A 20,247-nucleotide genomic window follows, 5' to 3' on the forward strand; every position below is an offset into this window, starting at 1 on the left:
AAAGACCTGTTTTTGTTTTGATGGCTTGTTTTTAATTTAGTGTTAATCCTGTAAGAATTCTTTTATGGGTTTTTTTAAACCATGATGTTTTAAAGCCTCAATCAGAAATCTACCGTGAAACGAGAAACTTTTCTCTTCATTTGGCATTGGTAACAATAATGAGAAAGTTTACAGTGAAACGTTTACTGTTAATGTTATTACTTGCTTTCACTTATATCAAAACAGTGAAAATACATATAATAAGTTAACTGAATTGTTTTTTTTTTCTTTCTTCGAAATCAATATTCTTATATATGTATAGTTATGAATCTAACTTTCAAATCAGAACATGGTAGTTATTATGACTCTAAAGTGCCGATTATAGGATTTGAATTTCCAACATTGCATACGTTAAGTTTCTTTGAATCACGATTTACTTTCATTACTAGCAATTACTTTTGTGCATTTAGCATTTACTTTAATTATATTCGGTTAGCTTAAGAGAATGTTCGCCCCTTTGTAAACTCAAGAAAATTTATCAACTTCAACAAAAATTTAAAATAAAATTACACATCACCTACTAGAGGAAGGATTTTATATTATAATGTGAAATTTGGCTAGCATCTTGTTGAAATGTTCGATAAATTAAAAATCCTAATGGATTGGTTGATATTTTGACCATTGAAGGGTACATATTTTCATCTAAGATAAGCACAGTATGCGCTGCAAATATTCAAAAGTATTTATCCATTTGATGTACGATATTCAAATTTCTCATAAAGGAAGAGGAGACTTTAGGAGGAGAAAAGGCAACACATGTAAAGAAAAACAAATTAAAACATTAAAGTTCAAAGACATGTTTGAAATTATAGTGAAATTTTATTGTTTTAGTTTAAAAAAATACAAAATTCAAAGTCAAAATGTATTTTATTGAAACAAAATTGAATTAGACTGCAATTTATTTTTGAAATACTTAAGTTCATTTTTTTAAAAAATAAAACATCTTTTTAGTGTTTAGTCTTTAGATGTAAAAATAAATCAGTTGCTTTTTTAAAAAATCACATATTATTGTTATAATTGATACTATAATTATCATAGAAACTACTGTGTGTTCATTTTTTCAAAACTCCATTTATGAAGTCTGTGAATGAACAGTGTGGGTTTGTAGCAGTCAAAACTTTGTGCGACAATTGGATTAAAAGAGAAACAGAGAGTGAAATGATAAAAAGATGATCTGGTGGCCATTATCCCAACTTTTCATTCCCCGTAATTGAGGGTATGCCATGTTTTAACTTTTAGGAGCTTCTTGGGCCCTTCTACTTGTTGACATTTTCGTTTTTCTACACACAATTTACTTTAGAGATTTGTTATACTAGCTCGTAATAGTCTTTTATTTTTACTATTACACTGTTCATCTAATTATTTTTATTTTTTCATCTTTTTAATTTCTCCTTATTTTATGCTTACTTGGGGGTGGTTTTTACAAAGTTTAGTAACGATTGAAGTGCATTTTGAGAAGAAAAGGGTACCGTTAACCCAAACTAGGATTTGACAATGACAATGATCCATCAACGGGAGATTATAGGAAAACAACATATTCCATTTATAGACGTTAGAATGTCTTATATCAGTTAAACGACCAATTCTATATCCTAAGTAATCTGAATTCAAAATTCAAACTAAGAAAATGACGTTGACCAGCATATCTATTTATTCTTCCCCGTGAGAATTTTCAAAAATAAATCTAAGATAAGATATAATGAATGAATTAGGTCTTACTTTTTTACACTTGAAAACTTATTTATTTTATTCTTTTAATAAAATAACATATATTTTGATAAAAATCTCTAATTCATATTAATTTATATATGTTTCTAATTAATTATATTCAATAAATTGAAATTGATATCACTAAAATTATTTTTACCCAAATTTAAACTAAATATATATTTAATTGCTAAAAATTGAATTACATTACATATAGTTATCTATTGACTTCTATATTATAAATGAGATTATTTTATTTAGAAAATGAAAAATCAAGTGAGATTATTATTTTTCATAACTTATCATGTGTGTTTTTTTAAGATTAAATTTGTACATTTTTGCAGTAATAATTTTATTTTTTATTCAATTTTTTATTAATTTTATTCTAAATTTCAGAAATAAAAGTTGTTACTTAACTTTATCTTATTATTTTATAAAATTTTTTAATTTTTTTCAAATATGTTTATTTATATAAAATTCATAATACTTGATATTTTATTTATATATTTTAAAATAAAATATTTGTACATTATACATACTAGCTACTAACTAGTATGTTTATTAAATTAAGTTTTTAAATAAAAAATTAAATATATATTGTATAATTATTTTAAAATTCAATAAACTTAATAACTTTTAAAAAAATATTTTTAATTATTGATAATAAAGATGTTATCATATTAAATAAGATTAAATTAATGCAAAAGAAGTCATATGAATAAAATAATAAAAAATAACTCATACAAATCTAAAATGCGGTAGGGCGGTTTACAAATTTCATTTAATTGTTACTATTTCGGCATTATTACAACACATAATTTGCTTAAATCAAGAGTGAGACATTGTAACAAAATCAAAAGATAAATCGAGAGTGAGTTAGACGGTTTAATAATGAAAGGATTGCATAGTTTACATAAATTTATATATGAATGCTACTGTTATGAGTTATAACTTTTAAGATATAATAAATTGATTATTGCTTATCACATTACAATTGTTTCTATCAACTAAATCAATCCTCTCATAAATCTTTCTTTTTTATGCTGTGCATATATTTTAAAATGTCCGTACATTACAGTTGATACTTGGGAGTGGTAATATAAAAGATTTTATCCTACGTGTTTAATGAAACATTCCAATTAGCACACAGTTGTCACCTGTGAAGATAAATAAGATAATGATTTAAGCCTCTTAGATTCAATTTGGACGAATATCAATCCGTGTAAGGTGGCCGTAAAAGACTAAACCATGACCCTACCATGGTTTCACATGCATGAACAAACAAGATATATGTTCTACTATTCCAGTGAAAAAGTTAGCACTGATGGTGTTCATACCAACTATCCAATTCTTTTTGCATTTTTGAGTAATCAAGTATCGAAATCCTACACTATTGTTTGATCCTTTCCGTCCTATCTTACAGAAAGATACTTTTTTCCTTGATCCTTTTCCTACCTAATTAAATAGCACTCTACTAATCAATCAGCCATAAAGAAAAATTGATTCTTGTCAATTGTTGCTTTTTTGACATTTTTGTCTTTCTTTGATCACATTTAGCATCCAATAATAGGAGGCTTTGTCCATCTTTTTCACTATTCAATTTGAAAGACACCGTGTATTTATATTGATAAAGCAACTTACAGTCTTTACTAGTTTCATGTTAAGCCTGGTAGCTTTAAAGAGGAGCCACAAGATTAGTATTGTCCATACTTGATATAAAAAAATTGTCACCATCCAATCAGTCGGTGGGTTTCTGAAAACTGAAAACATATATATACTAGTGAGTTACAATTAAGGTTAGGAAAAGAAACTAAGCTATTGAAGGAAGCCCTTATTTAATTTCCTGCTTGGAAAGTGGAAATATTGTTCTTTTTGGCAGGAAAGTGAGGGAAGAATATCCTATATATTAAAGAGATAATGAAGAAAAACAATATGGACCTAGAGATAATGGGATAATATGGGCCTAGGTTTTTTTAGGTGATAGTAGGACAATATGTCCATAAATTAGTCACTATTAAAGTCATTGTAGCTGGTGTTAAGTCCTTGTTTGAAGAAAAATAATAGTGGGTACGTCCCTTTTTGTCATATTCTTTGGGGCTATTCATCTTTTCATGTATATGCCTATTGTCTAGATAACCTACTTATATCTTCACACTAATTTGATGCCCTTCAATTTGTTCGGTACTGCCTACAACCACATTGCTGATGATCTTTAATTAATTTTCCATATGGTGCCACCCTTCCCCTCCCTTTACATGTATCCTATAAAATACTATTCTGGTCTTTATGGATGACCAAACTTTATAATGGAATCTTCCCTTTATTAATCAAAATTATTAGCTCATCCTCCTCACATTTGGCCATTTCCGCTATCTTCTATCCCAATGAGTCCTCTGTTCCCACTCGTTATCATTATTATTGGGATTATAGCATGCTCATAGGGCCCCCAAACATGACTTCCTACTAAACCAATTAATTAATTTTGATTACAAAAACAGTGAAAATGATGACAATGATAATGACAAAAGGTAGTATTTAATTAGAGTTGATCTATATCATTCTCACATAATAATTTCATTTAATCTTTAAATAAAAAATATTACATCACTAATTGCTCTGTCTCGCTTTTTTCTCTCTTCAATCATCATATATGAGCTGAAACGAAAAGGCAATCATATTTAGTTGGCTGTTATTAGAGTAGAAGGATGGCTAACAGAAAATAATGACCCCAGAAATATGAATAGTTTGAGATTAATTAAGTCCCCATTAACGTGTCGTGCTTGGAAAAACTTGTTATTGGGATGATTAGAGAGTTCACCTTCAATAAGAGTTGTAGTTGAGTACACACTGAATCTTTTTTTGTAGATTTGATAATATATGATACAGTGATATTTCGCTTTCACAAACCACTATAAACATAAATGGGCATGAAGCGTGGACTCTGAGGTTTATCGGTAATAAAGTATATAAGTTTCTGGAAAATTTTTAACAGACAAGGACTGAATTAAAAGGTATAATTGTGAAGAATCTGCATTATGCAATTGTCAATTTATAGGATGGAAAAGCGTGCACACTTTCTATATCATTTTCTGCATTCACCCACCACTGCTACATATATTCAAGATGCAAGCAAGTACTCATCAATGTACTGGGATTTATGGCCTAATTAAACTTTAGATTTTACCAACATCACTTTTAAAAGTTAATTTTAACAATACCGTAGGATATAAAAAGTATGTACTCATATCTTTTATAACTTTAAAAAAATAAATATTTTTATTTTTAACTTCTTAATATATGTCTTTGAGTACAGATTAAAAAAATGAAAATTTTAATAATCTAAAAATACATGTACTTTTTAAAAAGTAAAGTATTTATTGCATTTTTTTAATATTTTTTTGTATATTTTTTATTGTTGCCTTTAATGGTTTAAAATCAATTCTGAGAAAAATGATATTGCTATTTTTATAAAACTAAGATCATGTGCATATAGTTTGAGTTTAAATCTTGACATCATGTTCTCTTAACTAAATCCTATATAAGTGATGCATCCTGTTTTTGTTGTTGTTTATTTTAAGTTTTTCTTTCACACAAAAAGTAACATGACTGTTTTTTTTTAATAATACTGTAATCTTAATATTAATATGTCGCTTGCATTGACTCTTTTTTTTTTTTTTAATTTTTTTTTATTCAGATTACATTTATTTTTATTAGAATCAATCTTACTCAGAATATAATATAGATAGTAAAATTCTCTCCTTGAGTATTTAATATAATTTTATTTTTTGAAGACTCAAATATAAAATCACATATTAAATTAGAATAATTTTAATATAGCAGTAATATAAATATTTTTATATTAATAAATAATTAAAAAATATTGTTAAAATAATTTTTAAAATAATTATAATAAAATGTAATAATTTATAATTATATAATAATATAAAAACTTTAATACCATCAAATTCTTTTTTTTCTCTATGAACATTCTTTTAATGGCTAACTAAATTGGTTATGTTGCAAAAAATTATCATTATTTTAATTAAACCTAACTCCCGTCAGTGATGGGCGAACCCATTTAATTCAATTAATTAGCTAAATATAAAAGTTATCTGTCAATTAAACTACATATTATTGTGTTTTTATCATTAACTGGATACAAAGCTATGAATGCTGTTTGATTATAAAGCAGTAATGAGCTAAAAATTCACTTCTCTCTCGCACATTATAATATTCCAAGATTATTTATAACATATACTGTTTTTTTTTAATATAAAATGCAGTTTTTTAAGGTGTTATATAATATAGTAAAAGAATGGTTCCAGTATAAACCAAAAATGTTGGAAAGAAACTGGTTTACTTACATGCAATTAAAAAATAAAAAAACGACATATCCAATCATATATTTCCATGCAGATCCTTCAGTTGCAACGACCAAATTATGAAAAATGAAATGTGATTAAAGTTAATTAGAAATTTGACAAACTTCCAATGTAAACATACCATATATGGTGAATATAGCTATCTTAAACCGACCAAATTGATAATATCATTAAAATTAAAAACAATAATCATAGAGAAAAGTTAGGTGCCTATGTATGTTTTACAAGTCAATTCGTGCAATACGACATGTCACAAAAATATAAGCTGTCGTCTCAATGAGTCATTGTGGACACTGGATGGATAGTAACAAAAACTACAAATTTAAAGCTATTATCTGTGTGCACCGATTCAATGACTTTTCATTCTTTATCATTTATATTTCTTCTGCTAAACAATTATTGGTCGTTATTTTGTCTTGAACGTGATAGAAAGATAGTGACTGAAAGTGTTTTGGATGGGTTATGAAAATAATTTTTTATGATAAAATTTTTATAGGGTTTTTCATATCTCATTTTTCAATTATCATGTTTAGTATAAATTTTAATTGCAATTGCTTTTTAGTTAAAAAGAAGAAGAAGAAGAACAGAAACAAACATATTTGGTGAAATTCTTGAAGTAAAAGGTATATAAAGTAGAATTTACTTCAAGAAAAAAAAATCAGCTATCACTTAATTTAATTAAGACAAACTAACTTATATTGATACTTCAACAACCTAGGCTATATTATATTGGCTGACGTTTTAGGATTAATGAAGTTTGAATGCTTAGTTATAGTCTTAATCAAATTATAGCCCAAATTATTTTTTAATTATTTAAAATGTGACTAATATGATCATACACGAATTTTCTTTTGTATTGATTTGACGACATATTTGAGTTGAGTGATTTTTATTCTCTGGGATTTATACATTGTAATCTTATTAATTTTACTTATGTTTTTAATAATAAATTGCCAATGAGCTCTAGCTCGTGTAAAGCCTCCAAGTGGATTAACTCTATTATTAATTAACTGTTTCACAAGTTTAGCTATTGTGTCGTAAAATTCAACTTTTATTTGAAAAATGAGGAAAAAATTAAACTACAAGATGCATGATCATGAAAATACTGTTAACATGTCATGAAAGTACATGAACATTTTATATCTATCGTCTTGATTAGGAATTACTCACATATATATATATATATATATATATATATATATATATATTAATAGCATTACTATAAAACTTACGGACAAGTTGTAATTAAAAAATGATGAAAATAATATATAAAATCATATTTTAATGGAACTCAAAGCAACGTAACAATATAAATATAAATAAATGTTGAAATATTTTATAGTAATTTATTTTTGTTTTATTGTTAAATTAACAAATGTTAAATTAAATCAAGAATAACGTTTCACATTAAACAAAAATGTGAGAATTCGTTAAGATTTAAGGGTAATCGTTAGAGAAGTTAAAGTGATGCATGATAATCGATATCCAAAATCAATAATAATTTCAAGAAATAAATTATAAATATATATTACTTTGTGTTTTGAACTGTAATTTTATATTTCCAGGGGACACAAACCTCAATTTGGAATAGTGATTAAGTGAGGCCAATGAGAGTTATGACTTTAAAAATAAAACACTAACATTACAAATAACATTCGATTTGAATGTTGTCTCACTGTTAATGGAGAACTGGACGGGGCTCATCTAAAATAAATTTATCTGCAGAGTAGACAAGTTAGGGTGAGTATATATGTGAATCATTATTTTAATTTAAAACATATCGTCATTTTACTCAATAAAATTTAATTATGCATCCACGGTCATTAAGAAAAGTTTACGGTCATATTTATGATTGGCGAATACTAATTAATTACAACTCGAGGATTTGATTATGTATAATACTGAATTACGCCTAAACTTTAAATTGATTTTTCCAAATTAAATTATGAATGACGAACACGGTAATTAACTGTTGGTAAATAAAGAGGACAAGGAAATTAAATGTTATGCTAGAAACACTTAATGATAACAAGAATTAGATTTGCAGAATGGATATTAAATTCTGACTAGGCCTATTCTTAGCACTTCTTAACAATATTCAACAATACTATTTAACTGTTAATAATAGGAGTAAATATAAATTAGAGAGGAATTAGAAGTTCAGAGAAAAAAGAGAGTTAAAATCACGTACTTTAAGAGATAAAAGTGATAATTTTAGGCAAAAATAAACTGAAACAATGAATCGACTCTAAATTGTGTTGCGTAGATGGATTCAACTGAATAGTGTTGCCGAGAGTCGATAATCCAGTTTATTATGATTCAGTACTATAACTAAATTCCGTCAGTTTGAATCGATTAAAACCCACTGAACTCGCTAACCACAACAATTTCTTTCTGAAGAAATAACTAAATAAAATAATATGCCTTCATATTTAACAATGCTTTTTTTTTTTATGAGATTTTATTTACTTTAGTTTTAATGTAATTTCATGGATAAAAATAAAAGTACATTTTTTAAAATTAATTTTAAATTTTCATGTTGCTGAGTTAAGATATTGAAAAAAAAAACTAAAAACAATTTAATTATAACTTTTTTGAGAAGTTATTTTGAAGAACTTAAAAAAAAGGTTGAAATTATAAATTCCAAATAGAATAAAAAAGTTTTTATAATTATATTCAAATAAAAAAATAACTTCTAATTTTTTTATAAATTCTCTAAAATTAAATTACTTTTTATACATTCTTAAAATCACTTTCCTTAAAACCTGAAACAAACGCTTATAATTATTACATTGTAAGTTTCAAGATTGAAAGATAGCCAAGGATTGTCCAAAGTTTTAATAGGAAAACGAGGAATTTAGCTCCTTCAAGAGGAGACATGAATTTCAGAGGGGTAAATATGAAATTATAATTAATAATGATAAAGTTAACGTTTAAATTATAAAAAATTACTGATCTACTTTTCATGTATGAAGATTTCAATTGCGATAAATGAACATTTTTGAATTTAAGAATATAACTGTTTTGTTTTAGGGGAAAAAAAAAACCCTTCGAATTGGTTTGAGTTTGGTTTTTCACTTAATTTTGATATTGCTCTCAACTTCTAAAAAGGCTCGTGACATGTGTTCTACCTTTTATCAATATTTACGTTAATTTGTGCACATATGAATACGTAATAAGAAATATCTAAAACTTCAAAATCGTCTTCGTAATCATAATGCACAATATGAAGAACCAGCTAAACTTGTCAAAGCTTCATTTATTGAAATGCAGAGCAACAATTTTAAGACCTTTCAAAACTGTTACACTTAATACATGCAGATCATACCAATTCACTATAAGAATACATCTATTTCGTTGCTTTTGCAGCAAGGTGTTCTAGAAACAATGTTCACAAGAAAAATGAAAAAGGAGGGAAAAAAACAGTTTAAATTACATTAATACAAAATGATAGATTGCACCCGCAAACATATTAGCGAGAATGTGAACATGCACACCAGGAGCCGGATCCTCGCAAGAGGGAAACTTGAGTTTGTCATCAAAGTGAATTAACTGTCAACTAAACATTTAGCCAGAATGAAGATTTGAACACAGGCCACCGTGCATCCCATTCATCTTCTTTCAGAAAGGCACTTCTTCTGTCTCTAATATAGGCACCAAGGGTTCTTGCAAATCTAAGTTTATGGGAAACAGACTACACTGTGCGAATTGTGCCATCAATTGGTCCACAAGAACCAAAGCTACCATGGCCTCTACCATTGGTACAGCTGCAAGCCCAGTCCAAACAAAAATTTCAGAAATTTTCTTTTCAACGGATGAAAAATGCAAGCAAACAAAAAGAGTTGAAATTTTTTTCATGATAGAAAATCATGCAGAGACACATAAGACACAAAACTCTTCTTTATTTCTGACATTAGATTTAGATGTACTTGTGGAAACGTTGTCATGTAACAAATTATCCAGCGCTTTCAGGTCAAAGTTAACTCAATTCTAAAGGATTGTCTCAGCAACTTAGATGAAATCAAAGACAAAATTTTTAAAACCAATAAATAAATAAATAAAAGCTGACATGAAGCTAATGAAAACGAAACTCTAAAGAAGGCTGAGTTATTAACCTCTTGGGACAACACAAGGATCATGGCGGCCACGGGCTATCAGCTCTGTTTCCTTTTTATCTCGAGTCACTGTAAGTTGTTTCTTCTGCACAAGTGTAATATCATGTTCATATCATATCAAAGACACTAAGGCAGCACAAAATCATTGTCATGAATAATTAAAATGCTACAAACCACCTAATCAGCTAAAGATGGGGTGAACATGTACATGATATGCCAAGGAACTGGTGGTGGTGGTTGGGGGCGACCAAGAGGATGAACACCCAAGGCTCCTCAATTGCCACCCCAAAACAAAGACCTTTTACTTTTTGAAAAATGAGCAACTGCTACCTTTTTATGGATAGAGTAAGGAAAAAGGTTAATAAGATGAACCAAAGAATTCACTCTAAGCACTTTCTACTGAAAACAGGTATATTCTATTCTCATCCTCTCCCGCTCCTGAGGTTAGCAAAGTTTTATGCTCAGTCTAACAAACAATGAATTACACAGACAAGGAATTCATATGGGTCAATTCAGAGACAAAGCAATACATTATCATAGTTACAATCTGGTTGTTCCATTCATTTATCTTTTATGACCTTAATTGTAGCAGTTACGGTTGACTTATTTTTTGGCTTGGATATTTTTTTTTCTTTAACATAAATAATGTTTCACCCATATTGGGAACAGTACTAATGCACTACTTCAAAGTTCAAGCACAACACACTGGGAGGCAAAAGGTGTGTATTCAGACAGTTATTATTACAAATAGTTAGGGGGGAACGTTCTTAACACACAAAAGAAACAGCAAAGAACTAAGAAAAACAACAATGAATGTGTATCAACATATATTGGTAACATTCTAGGTTATGGCATGGATATAAAACATCATGTCATAAATGAGTAGATAAAGAATTAAAATCACATTTAATGTTGGAGTTCCTCAATGCCAGTCAAAATACCAGGCGTCATGTTATCAGAGTAATTAAAATTGTTGGAAGTATGTGGCTAAGGTAGCAAAGGAGGAAAAGAGAGCTAATGCAATGCAGCTCAGTAGATGAACATTTGGCATGAAGCAGCTTCAGTGATGGAACTGAAAGGGGAAGTGTCTGAGGAAAACCCATTGACCCACAAACCAGTCAAGTCACCAATCAGAAAGTGTACACTACGTGGAATGAGAAACAACCAGAGTAACTGCCTGACTTGGGTAGAGAACAAAGAGAGATAGAAGAGACCAGATAATATTCTCTTATGCATACAGATGTGTTGTGATGTGATACAAAATGCATAGCACTAATTCCTATTTATACCGGCACTAGTCTCCTAATGTTAATCAAACAAGAAAAAAAGTTAGGATATTCAGAAAATATGTCTCAGTATTAATATCACTATTGAATCTTTAGAATATCTTAGATGATCTCTTAGAAGGGTTTATATATTGCAATATATTTTATGATTTTTCCCTATTTAATTAGGATTAGGATTAAGAATATAGGATTCCTACTTGTTAGAACTTCGAACTGTTATATAAAATCATTCATCTATCTAGTTCTTCACTAGTTTAAAATTTTGGGACCATTGGTTCATGCCATAGTATCAAAGCTTCTATGACCAACTGATTTAGAATTTGATCTTTGCCACCCTCATTCATCAAATTAAAAGCTAAATTTTAGCACATGTTAGGAGGGGATTGTGTGTTGTCCGCACCTTAAACCTGATGAACACTTTTAAGGAGGCTATAAGAAATGTCATATAAGACCATTCATAAGCGAAGGCCTAACATCGAAAGCTTTTAGGATTACTGGCTTATGACAATACTAATCGGGACATTGCTTTCTCTTTTGAAGCACATCATATGACTATCACATCACATTAAAATACACAGAATATTATTCACAACCTCTTTCATCTCTCTTTTCCTCTTTGTCTACTTAAATCCCTATAACATAAATAACAAAATATAAAAAAACAAAATGCACTCTTAAGAGATTATTGAAAATACTCTAAAATATTATAAAACATTTTCTAGATATTCTAACCAAAAAAAGCAGTGTGAAAGATATCATTGAACATGTGTGTGTTGCTATGGATGCATGAGACAGTGATGAAGATGGAATGAGAAGAGATTGGACTTACACCAATTGTTGATGTTGGCTTGAAAGCTATTCTCATGTTAATGATTTCCCCATTGGAAATTCCACCCTGATATGTAGATAGTATAAGTAAAGCAAATATGGATGCATGATCATCATAATGCACAATTAGAAACAGAACAAACACCTGTATCCCGCCAGAGCGGTTGGTTCTTGTTCTCGTCTTTCCATGTTCATCTATATAGAACTCATCATTGTGTTCACTCCCAGTCAAAAACGTACCTGCAATGATTTCATTAAGACATCAGAACAGACCTCAGACACAAGTGATCAAAGAAAATAACACTGTTTATCCGTGTTTAGGCAGACCAAAATCATAAGACAAAGGCATTCATTCATATACATAAGCAAGTTTTAGTACCTGCAAACCCACTACCAAATTGGAAGCCCTTAGTTGCAGGCAATGACATGACAGCTTTAGCCAGCTCAGCTTCAAGTTTGTCAAATACTGGTGAACCGAGACCCTGAAAAATAATAATGTTATTTCTATTCTAACTGGAAACCAAATGAAAAATCTGAATAATGTGCTAGTATGAGAATTAACAAGTGCCTTACAAGATATCAGGAAAGCAAGTAGACTATAAAGGAAGATTCCAAGTTGCAAGACAAAAGGCATGGTTTCAGAGCAGTGCTTTTTTCCTCCTTTTTTTTTTCCCCTCATGCTAGTTATCAATTATTAAAGTATCAAATAACGGGTCAAAAGACCTCAAAGAGCAATCTAATGTTAATTGGCATTGGGCTGCAATTATTACAGGAGTAACATATATGCCTTACATGGAAGGGAAGCTCTAAAACTTGCATGGATGACTATAGAGTACAGCTTGTCTGAGCTTAGTTAAGGCCAAATTTCCACTGTACTTAAGAGTTTCCACAAGATTTCGTGTCACGTGTATTTACTAGGTTAATTTGATGATCAATCATTTTGCAATATCACAGGTAGTTAGATCAATCATTTAGCAATATCAAAGGCAAAGTCAAAAGACATTCTTATAGGAGAAAAAAATCATGCTTAAATATGCTTTTCATTCATGAAAAATTAGTTAATTTTGATTTTGTCCCTAAAAAATAGTTTTCTTTTTCATTTAATCCCTAGTTTTATTGAAATACATGTATTTTATCCCTGTCTTTAGATTTCTCCCTTATGTGATGATGTGACAAATGGATCATTGACACGTACCATCAATAAAGCAAGTGTAACAATAGGGATTAAAAACATGTGTTTCAATAAAATAAGGAATCAAATAGGAAACAAAATATAGGGACGAAAATCAGGATTGACTAAATTTTAAGGTACAAAAAACATATTTAAGAAAAAAATTACTGTTTAGAGGGACCAATATATTAAAACACAAGTAAAAATATATTTTTCAGAAATCAGAAGGGAAAGGAGGGGGGTCTTACACTACCCTCACCAGCTCACCGTTGATTATAGGGGAAAGGGGATTTAGTTTTTATATTCTAAATGTTGTTGTTTTCATTATAGTAGTTACATTTCTATTTCAAACTCACTAGTCCTTTGATAGCTAAGTTTCACAAGAGAACCCTTGCAGTTGCAGCTGTGATCACTTTTAGAATCTTGTTATTAACCTAAACTCTACTTGCTATCTTGCTCAATTATTTCCACTTGACAGAGACAGGTGAAAAGACTTACACGTGGACAGTTCCTCACAATGCACGTTACAACACCACCAACAGAATCACCTCTCACTCGGACAGCATCAATTGCAGATATCATCTTCTCAGCATATTCAGGGTCTGGACATCGGACAATGTTACTCTCAATCTGGACAAATTCCCAAAAAAAATTGTTAATCAGGAATTTGGCTTCAGTGTTGGAAGAATAAATACTGATAATAACATCCATTATAAGTATTATCTATGACAGTAATCAGTCAATTTGAAAGACAGCAATAAGTCGCTGAATGGGACAGCATGATGGCATTTATTCAATAAAAGAAAAATTAGGATATTCACACATCATAAATTACTTTGAATTCAATATTGGTTTATTTAATTTCCTTGCAAGCAAGTGCATAACATATTGGAAAGGGCACTGTAAGAATTTTGGACAAAGTTGACAGAAAAAAGACAATAATTTGGTGAATATATAGGAATAAGTCTACAGCAGATTAAATGCATTAGCTATATTTTCATGAAATACACCAGTATTATATGAATGGTGCCCCCTTTTATTATCATTACCTCATCATCAGTTAAAAATAAATAGATTTGACATGTTTATTCATGCACTAATTATACACCTGTATTCTGGTCATTAAGAGAACAATCTAATACATATGCACATTTACCCAAAATTCAGCTTTGTGCCTGAATGTCCCGGGAGAGAATGTTGAGATGAGATGGTAAAATATCCTTAGTATTGTTAACAGTCATTTCCTAAGTAATAGTCACTAGTCATGTGACTTGTTGACAAAAATGTTGAATTTTATTTAGGATTGCAATGAGATTTCTTTGGCAAGAATCACTAGTGTGAGAGTAGTTTTAAGATAAAAGCAGAAATCAGATTAAGTTTTAGAGAAGTGTTGTGTGCTATGTAAGCAGATACGTGAACTAAAACTTGTTTTTTCTGCATTGGTATTAATATTCTGGTGTGAACTTATTAAAAGCCAGGGAAAGAGAAGTTAATACATTGAATTTAAATTAAACAAGGACAAATACAATTTAGTCAGATTGTTTACAAATGCCAGCATTTTTCTAACAAAATCAGACTAGAGTTGTAAGTATGATTTGGAAAATTCATTCTATTGCAAATAAGTGAGTTTGATCAAAATATTTGTTAGTGAGATCCAAATATCCATTAAAACACAATAAATGTAAAACAAATAGTCATTTTCATGCCTAGAATACATGAAATTTACTTCATACAGCTTTACAAAAGGAACCATTGTGCTGCTTGTGCATAGAAAAATATGAATATTAACTTTAATACCTGATCAAGTGTCAGAGTATCATTGTCAATAAGATCCTCAGGAAGAACCACCTTATGAACTTGAGAGACATAGGCAAGAATCTGAAAAATAAGAGACCATTAACCAAGGATATTTCTTAAGGAATAGGCACTTAAAATCGTGTTACGTGCAAGAAAGGTTAAGAACAACCTTGGAGAAAATTATTAAAAAGGATTTCATGGTAAATAATATTCTTGAGACTTTGATTTTTAATTGAGCCCAATGGTGTCATCATTGCTATATGATCTATGTAGCCAACCTTACCAAGTAAAATGAGGCTATTGTAGTTGCTATTTGTATCATTAGTTTAATAATTTTTTTTCTTTTGAAAACAAACAAAAGAACCAAAAAAATAAAAAATGATATGAATGTGAACAATTAAAATGTAAATATGGATTAAAAGCTAATACATTCCTAAATTAATATATCCCTCTGGGCTGGTATGAATGAAAAAAATAAAAAAAATGAAGAAATATCACAAAGAATAATAGCCTAAACTCATGAGACAAGTAGCACACCTCCGTTCCAGAAAAGTTTTGAAGGATTTTCTTAGCAACAGCACCAGAAGCAACCCTTCCAATTGTTTCCCTTGCAGAAGATCTTCCACCACCCTTAAACATGAGAGTTCAGATGTATGAGCTTAATACCTACTCATCTCATTGAATAAAAATGCTTTATTCATTAATAGAGGTAGTTGACCCACAAATTTGCAGGCATAAACATTAAAAAATGTGATCTGTTGAGTTGTGGTCCTATGAGGATTAGTCCACATAATCAACAAAGTTAAACAGGTTGAGTCTGCAGGTTCGCAGTTCAACATGTCTAACATGTATAAAAGGAAATTATCAATCTCTACCATTTCTTTTAAAAAATTATTTTTTATTTATTTTAATGTAAAACAATAAAATGTAAGTAAAATAAATTAACAATGCATTTTTTTTTTCAAAAAGTCCAGTTTAACAGTGGACTTGTAAATAATGGACCCATTTAAATGTGGGCCTATGAAAATTAGCCCATTTAACAGTGAGCTAATGCAAGCTGAGGGCAGGCAGGCTCATCTACCGACCTATACTCATTACACTATGAAAATCAGTACCTGAACTGATCTGACACCATACTTCATGTCATAGGTAGCATCTGCATGGGAAGGCCTATAAGCTAATGACATCTCACTATAGTCCTGCAAAAGTCTCCCAGAGTTTAACAACACCCTTAAATTAAGATAATGTTTGTTTGTCATAAACAAGTTCTAGCATTAGATACTCACATGTCCTCTTTGATCAGTATTGGGTACAAATACATGAATTGGGGTTCCAGTAGTAAGTCCTGCAATTAAGAGATTATAATTCAACCCTTTTCCCAAGAAACAAATAACTTCCCAGCCAATAATAGTCAGAAGAAATATTGACCTTCAGAGACTCCTGAAAATATTTTACATGTATCAGTCTCCTTTCTAGGAGTTGTAATTCGGCTCTGACCTGGCCTCCTATACATAAGAATTACACGGTTATTCTTCGAAGACATGTTGCATCTAAAGAAATCATTATATATTATTCACAAATGTCATATTCCCTCACTATCAGTGAAGCACACATTTCAATAAAAGAAACTATCCATTAAGTATTTCTCTTTAGTCTTCAAAGTGGTTTTTCCACAGTGCTAGTAATTCAGTGAAGATAATGAGATGGTATTGGAGGCAAGCACCTTCTGTCAAGATCCACTTGCATATCAGCTTCAGAGAGAGGGATGCGAGGAGGACATCCATCAATAACACAACCAACACCTCCTCCATGAGATTCTCCATATGTTGTAACACGAAAGTGATTCCCATAGGTACTCCCTGCCGCCTGTATCTCTGTAATATGTTGAAGGTTTCGGAAAGTTTAGCAGTCCAGCCACCTTGATGCCATTAATTTAGAATTCTTAACATTAACATACAATGTAACTGGCATAAGAACCAACTCATTTCCTTTAACTCATTGTGTTTAACATAGACTCCAACCCAACTTATTGAAGATTGAAATTATAAAGAAGGTTCAAACTTCAAACAGTTTCTAAAAGCTATTAACATTAGTTTCTGAAATTTTCAGTTCCTACCAGTTAAACCTAAAAGATGTAGCAAACCATATTTTTAAGACTGTGCCCACATCAGCTTGTGAATTTCAAAGTTTAAAATGGGCTAAATTTTCAAAGTTAGGAGACAGCTTTAGGAAAATTAACATTAGCGGCTATTCCTAGAGGATTGGAAAAAACGGGGGTTCGAAAAATGTCACATCCAATTTCACTTTACATGATAGAAGCACTTTCAGAAATTCCTTCACGAATTACATTACAAAAATAATGTCACAATGCATTCCTCACAAGAAGTTACAACCGATACCAGAAACCTAAATACCAAAAACAGAACACTAACTCAACCAACAGTTTGCTGAGAAAATCAATTCAGCCAATCAAAAAATGAACAGAAAAGAGAAACGTGGAAAATCAACAAGGAGCATATTCTAGTATCTGATGTTTCTCAAATTCCGATTAATCACTAATAATAATAATAATCCAAACAATATATATCTATATACATGAGTGCGAGTGCGAGTGCGAGTGCGCGTGTGTGTATGTATGTGCGATGAAGAAGAAACGCATGAAAATCAGGTCAAAATATGGATTAATCGAAAACGAAGCTATTAACACAGAGGGGAGAGAGAGAGAGAGGGGACTGACGGAGTCTCTTGGGAAGGCGAGGACGGAAAGAGACTCGGAGGTAGACGGAGGAGATGGAACGGAGATCGGAATTGAGAGAAGTGACGGCGGAGAGAGCGTCGGTTCCGAATGGTTTGGTGGAGAGAGAAGAAGCCATGAAAATTGGGAATATAACAAACCACGCCAAACCAAACCACGGAGAGTGAAATTGAGAAACGCAAACACAATGGTGAAAGGTATAGTACACTACCAAGTTTGGTTGTTGGGAGAAAAAGAAGAAAGGGAACGGGTGGTGGTGTTGGTGTTGGTGTTGGGTAATAAGTTTGGGTTGGTTGGTGGCAATAAGCGTAATTATAGTGTGAAGAATACACAAGTGGCCACCACCTACCACCTTCTCCTGTCTTCAAAATGCCAAAATCCCGTTTGGTGTGTGGCTCGGGCGTGTGCTTTTTACTTGTTTGGTGAGCAGTGTTTGGTACTCCCATTCCTGAGTACAATTACATTTGCCTTGCTATTACAGCGTAAATTATTGCCGCATGATTGGTAAATAATTTACTGTGAAAATTGCTTGTTAGTTTTTCAGAAGTTGTTTTAAGGAATAAATAAAAAAATTACACGTGAGCTAATAAGTAAAATTTAAGCTTACAAATTTTTAATTAATGCAAGTTTTGTCTTTAAATCTAACTTGCTTAGATAAACAAATTCAAATTGAATATTTATTTTTTTACAAAGTAAATCTAAGTTTAAGTATCAACTTGACTGAACTTATTTTATACACAATCACTCAAGAAGATTCTTTGTAAAATAAATAATTTGATTAACTTTTGAAGTTTGACCTACATAATATTATTATTTTGTTAAAAGTTCACTTTTAAAATATCATTTTTCAAACACATGTTTTTAATCAACATCTATTAGTTTAAAAACTAAAAAAAAGGTACTGTCTTCAAGGAAAAAAATAGTATTCAATTTTAATAATTACTATAAAAACAAAGACAGAAAAAAGTTTTGCTCCCCTGAAATGGATTCACTCAAACTGCTCAGATACATCTTAACTCCAATGGAATTAATTGAATTTTAATATGAACGTTAAACGACAATAACATTAGAACAATGCTTTTTATCTAATATTTCTAAAAATAGTTCTATTAAAATCTATAACAAACATACCATGGCATCGTTTTGTTTATAATATAAGAAAATACTATTTCAACACTGAAAAAACAAAACTTGTTTGATAGCATCATTTTTAAAATAGCATTTATAATCATTGATAATACCAATTTAGGTAACAAATACATGTTTGTTAATGATTTTGAAAAACAGAAATTATACTGTAAGTAATAGAATGTATAACATTTAGTTAAATGGCAGATGCAGTATGCAACATCGAAAGAGGAAATCCAATGGAGATCGCAGTCCACGATTACGTATGATAATAGTAGTTTTCAACGGTTATTTAATTTTTCTTCAGTCTTGTTTCATTTTGGCCCTTCCGTATGTGCATACGATGGTGTGTAGAACCCATCGATGTTCATCAAATAAAGTGGAAGTAGACGTAGACAGGGAGTTGGTGGAGGCGGCTGGGGAAAATTATTTATTTTTCTAGATATATATTCCTTTCTCTAAAATAACAACACTTATCTTTATACGATTATTTTTATTTTTTATATTTCTCAAGAATACTGCTTTAACTGTCTTCTAAATAATCTTTTTCAACAAAAAATATTTTTTTGTGAATGTTGTATGCTAAACATGAATCCAGAACTTATTATATATATATATATATATATATATAGTTGATTTAATTTCTCCTACCTATATATATACTTTTCATACCTAATTTTTGAGTTCTTCTGATTTAAATATTTATTTTCTTAGTTGAATCTCAATTTAAATTTGTCACATATTTTTAAATACTTAAAAAATTATAATTAAATTTTAAAATTATTAAAAATTAAAAAAATATCTTTAGTTGCTTATTTAAAATATTGTTTTAATTTAATAATTTTAATATAATACATGAAAATTTACTAATATATTTTATTTAAAACATACACTTTTTATTAAAAAAAATGATTTTCCACAAGTAAATAAACAATATCTTCACATTATTTTTTACGTTTAAAATATTAGTAAAAGAGATAATGTAACCAAAATTTTTGTATCTTCAATATCTTCAAATTTATTTAAATTTTTGTAACCA

At 29.8% G+C, this 20,247-nt stretch overlaps 1 protein-coding gene across 2 annotated transcripts; it reads right to left on the reverse strand.

The window, feature by feature from the left end:
* Positions 1-9,360: 9,360 nt before the first annotated feature.
* On the reverse strand, positions 9,361-18,508 carry LOC113871059 (chorismate synthase, chloroplastic). 2 transcript variants are annotated; one of them, XR_003505748.1, is made up of 14 exons: positions 18,063-18,425; positions 17,049-17,199; positions 16,754-16,830; positions 16,612-16,670; positions 16,441-16,524; positions 15,863-15,955; positions 15,326-15,406; positions 14,027-14,158; positions 12,737-12,839; positions 12,503-12,597; positions 12,359-12,424; positions 11,148-11,387; positions 10,244-10,328; positions 9,363-9,895 (listed from the first exon to the last, which is right to left on the reverse strand). XR_003505748.1 is itself a non-coding variant. In XM_027507788.1 (13 exons), the coding sequence occupies exons 1-13, from the start codon at positions 18,196-18,198 to the stop codon at positions 9,750-9,752; spliced, it is 1,308 nt and encodes a 435-aa protein (XP_027363589.1). In that variant the 5' UTR covers positions 18,199-18,508; the 3' UTR covers positions 9,361-9,749. The 2 variants fall into 2 exon arrangements, 1 of the variants encoding a protein (XP_027363589.1); XM_027507788.1 differs by lacking the exon at positions 11,148-11,387 and having other exon boundaries at positions 9,361-9,895; positions 18,063-18,508.
* Positions 18,509-20,247: the final 1,739 nt, after the last annotated feature.

The sequence above is a fragment of the Abrus precatorius genome, unplaced genomic scaffold (genome assembly GCF_003935025.1).
Source record: "Abrus precatorius isolate BTA unplaced genomic scaffold, Abrus_2018 Scaffold7, whole genome shotgun sequence".
NCBI classification, from domain to species: Eukaryota; Viridiplantae; Streptophyta; class Magnoliopsida; order Fabales; family Fabaceae; genus Abrus; species Abrus precatorius.

Bases quoted from the DNA above. Each gene is read 5' to 3' on its own strand.
- LOC113871059 (XM_027507788.1), bottom strand. From the start codon at position 18,198: ATGGCTTCTTCTCTCTCCACCAAACCATTCGGAACCGACGCTCTCTCC. The intron at 16,525-16,611 runs GTGAGTATCTAA...AGACTTTTGCAG, and splicing joins ATACTGATCAAAGAGGACAT to GACTATAGTGAGATGTCATT. The intron at 14,159-15,325 runs GTATTAAAGTTA...GAATTTGTCCAG, and splicing joins ATACTCTGACACTTGATCAG to ATTGAGAGTAACATTGTCCG.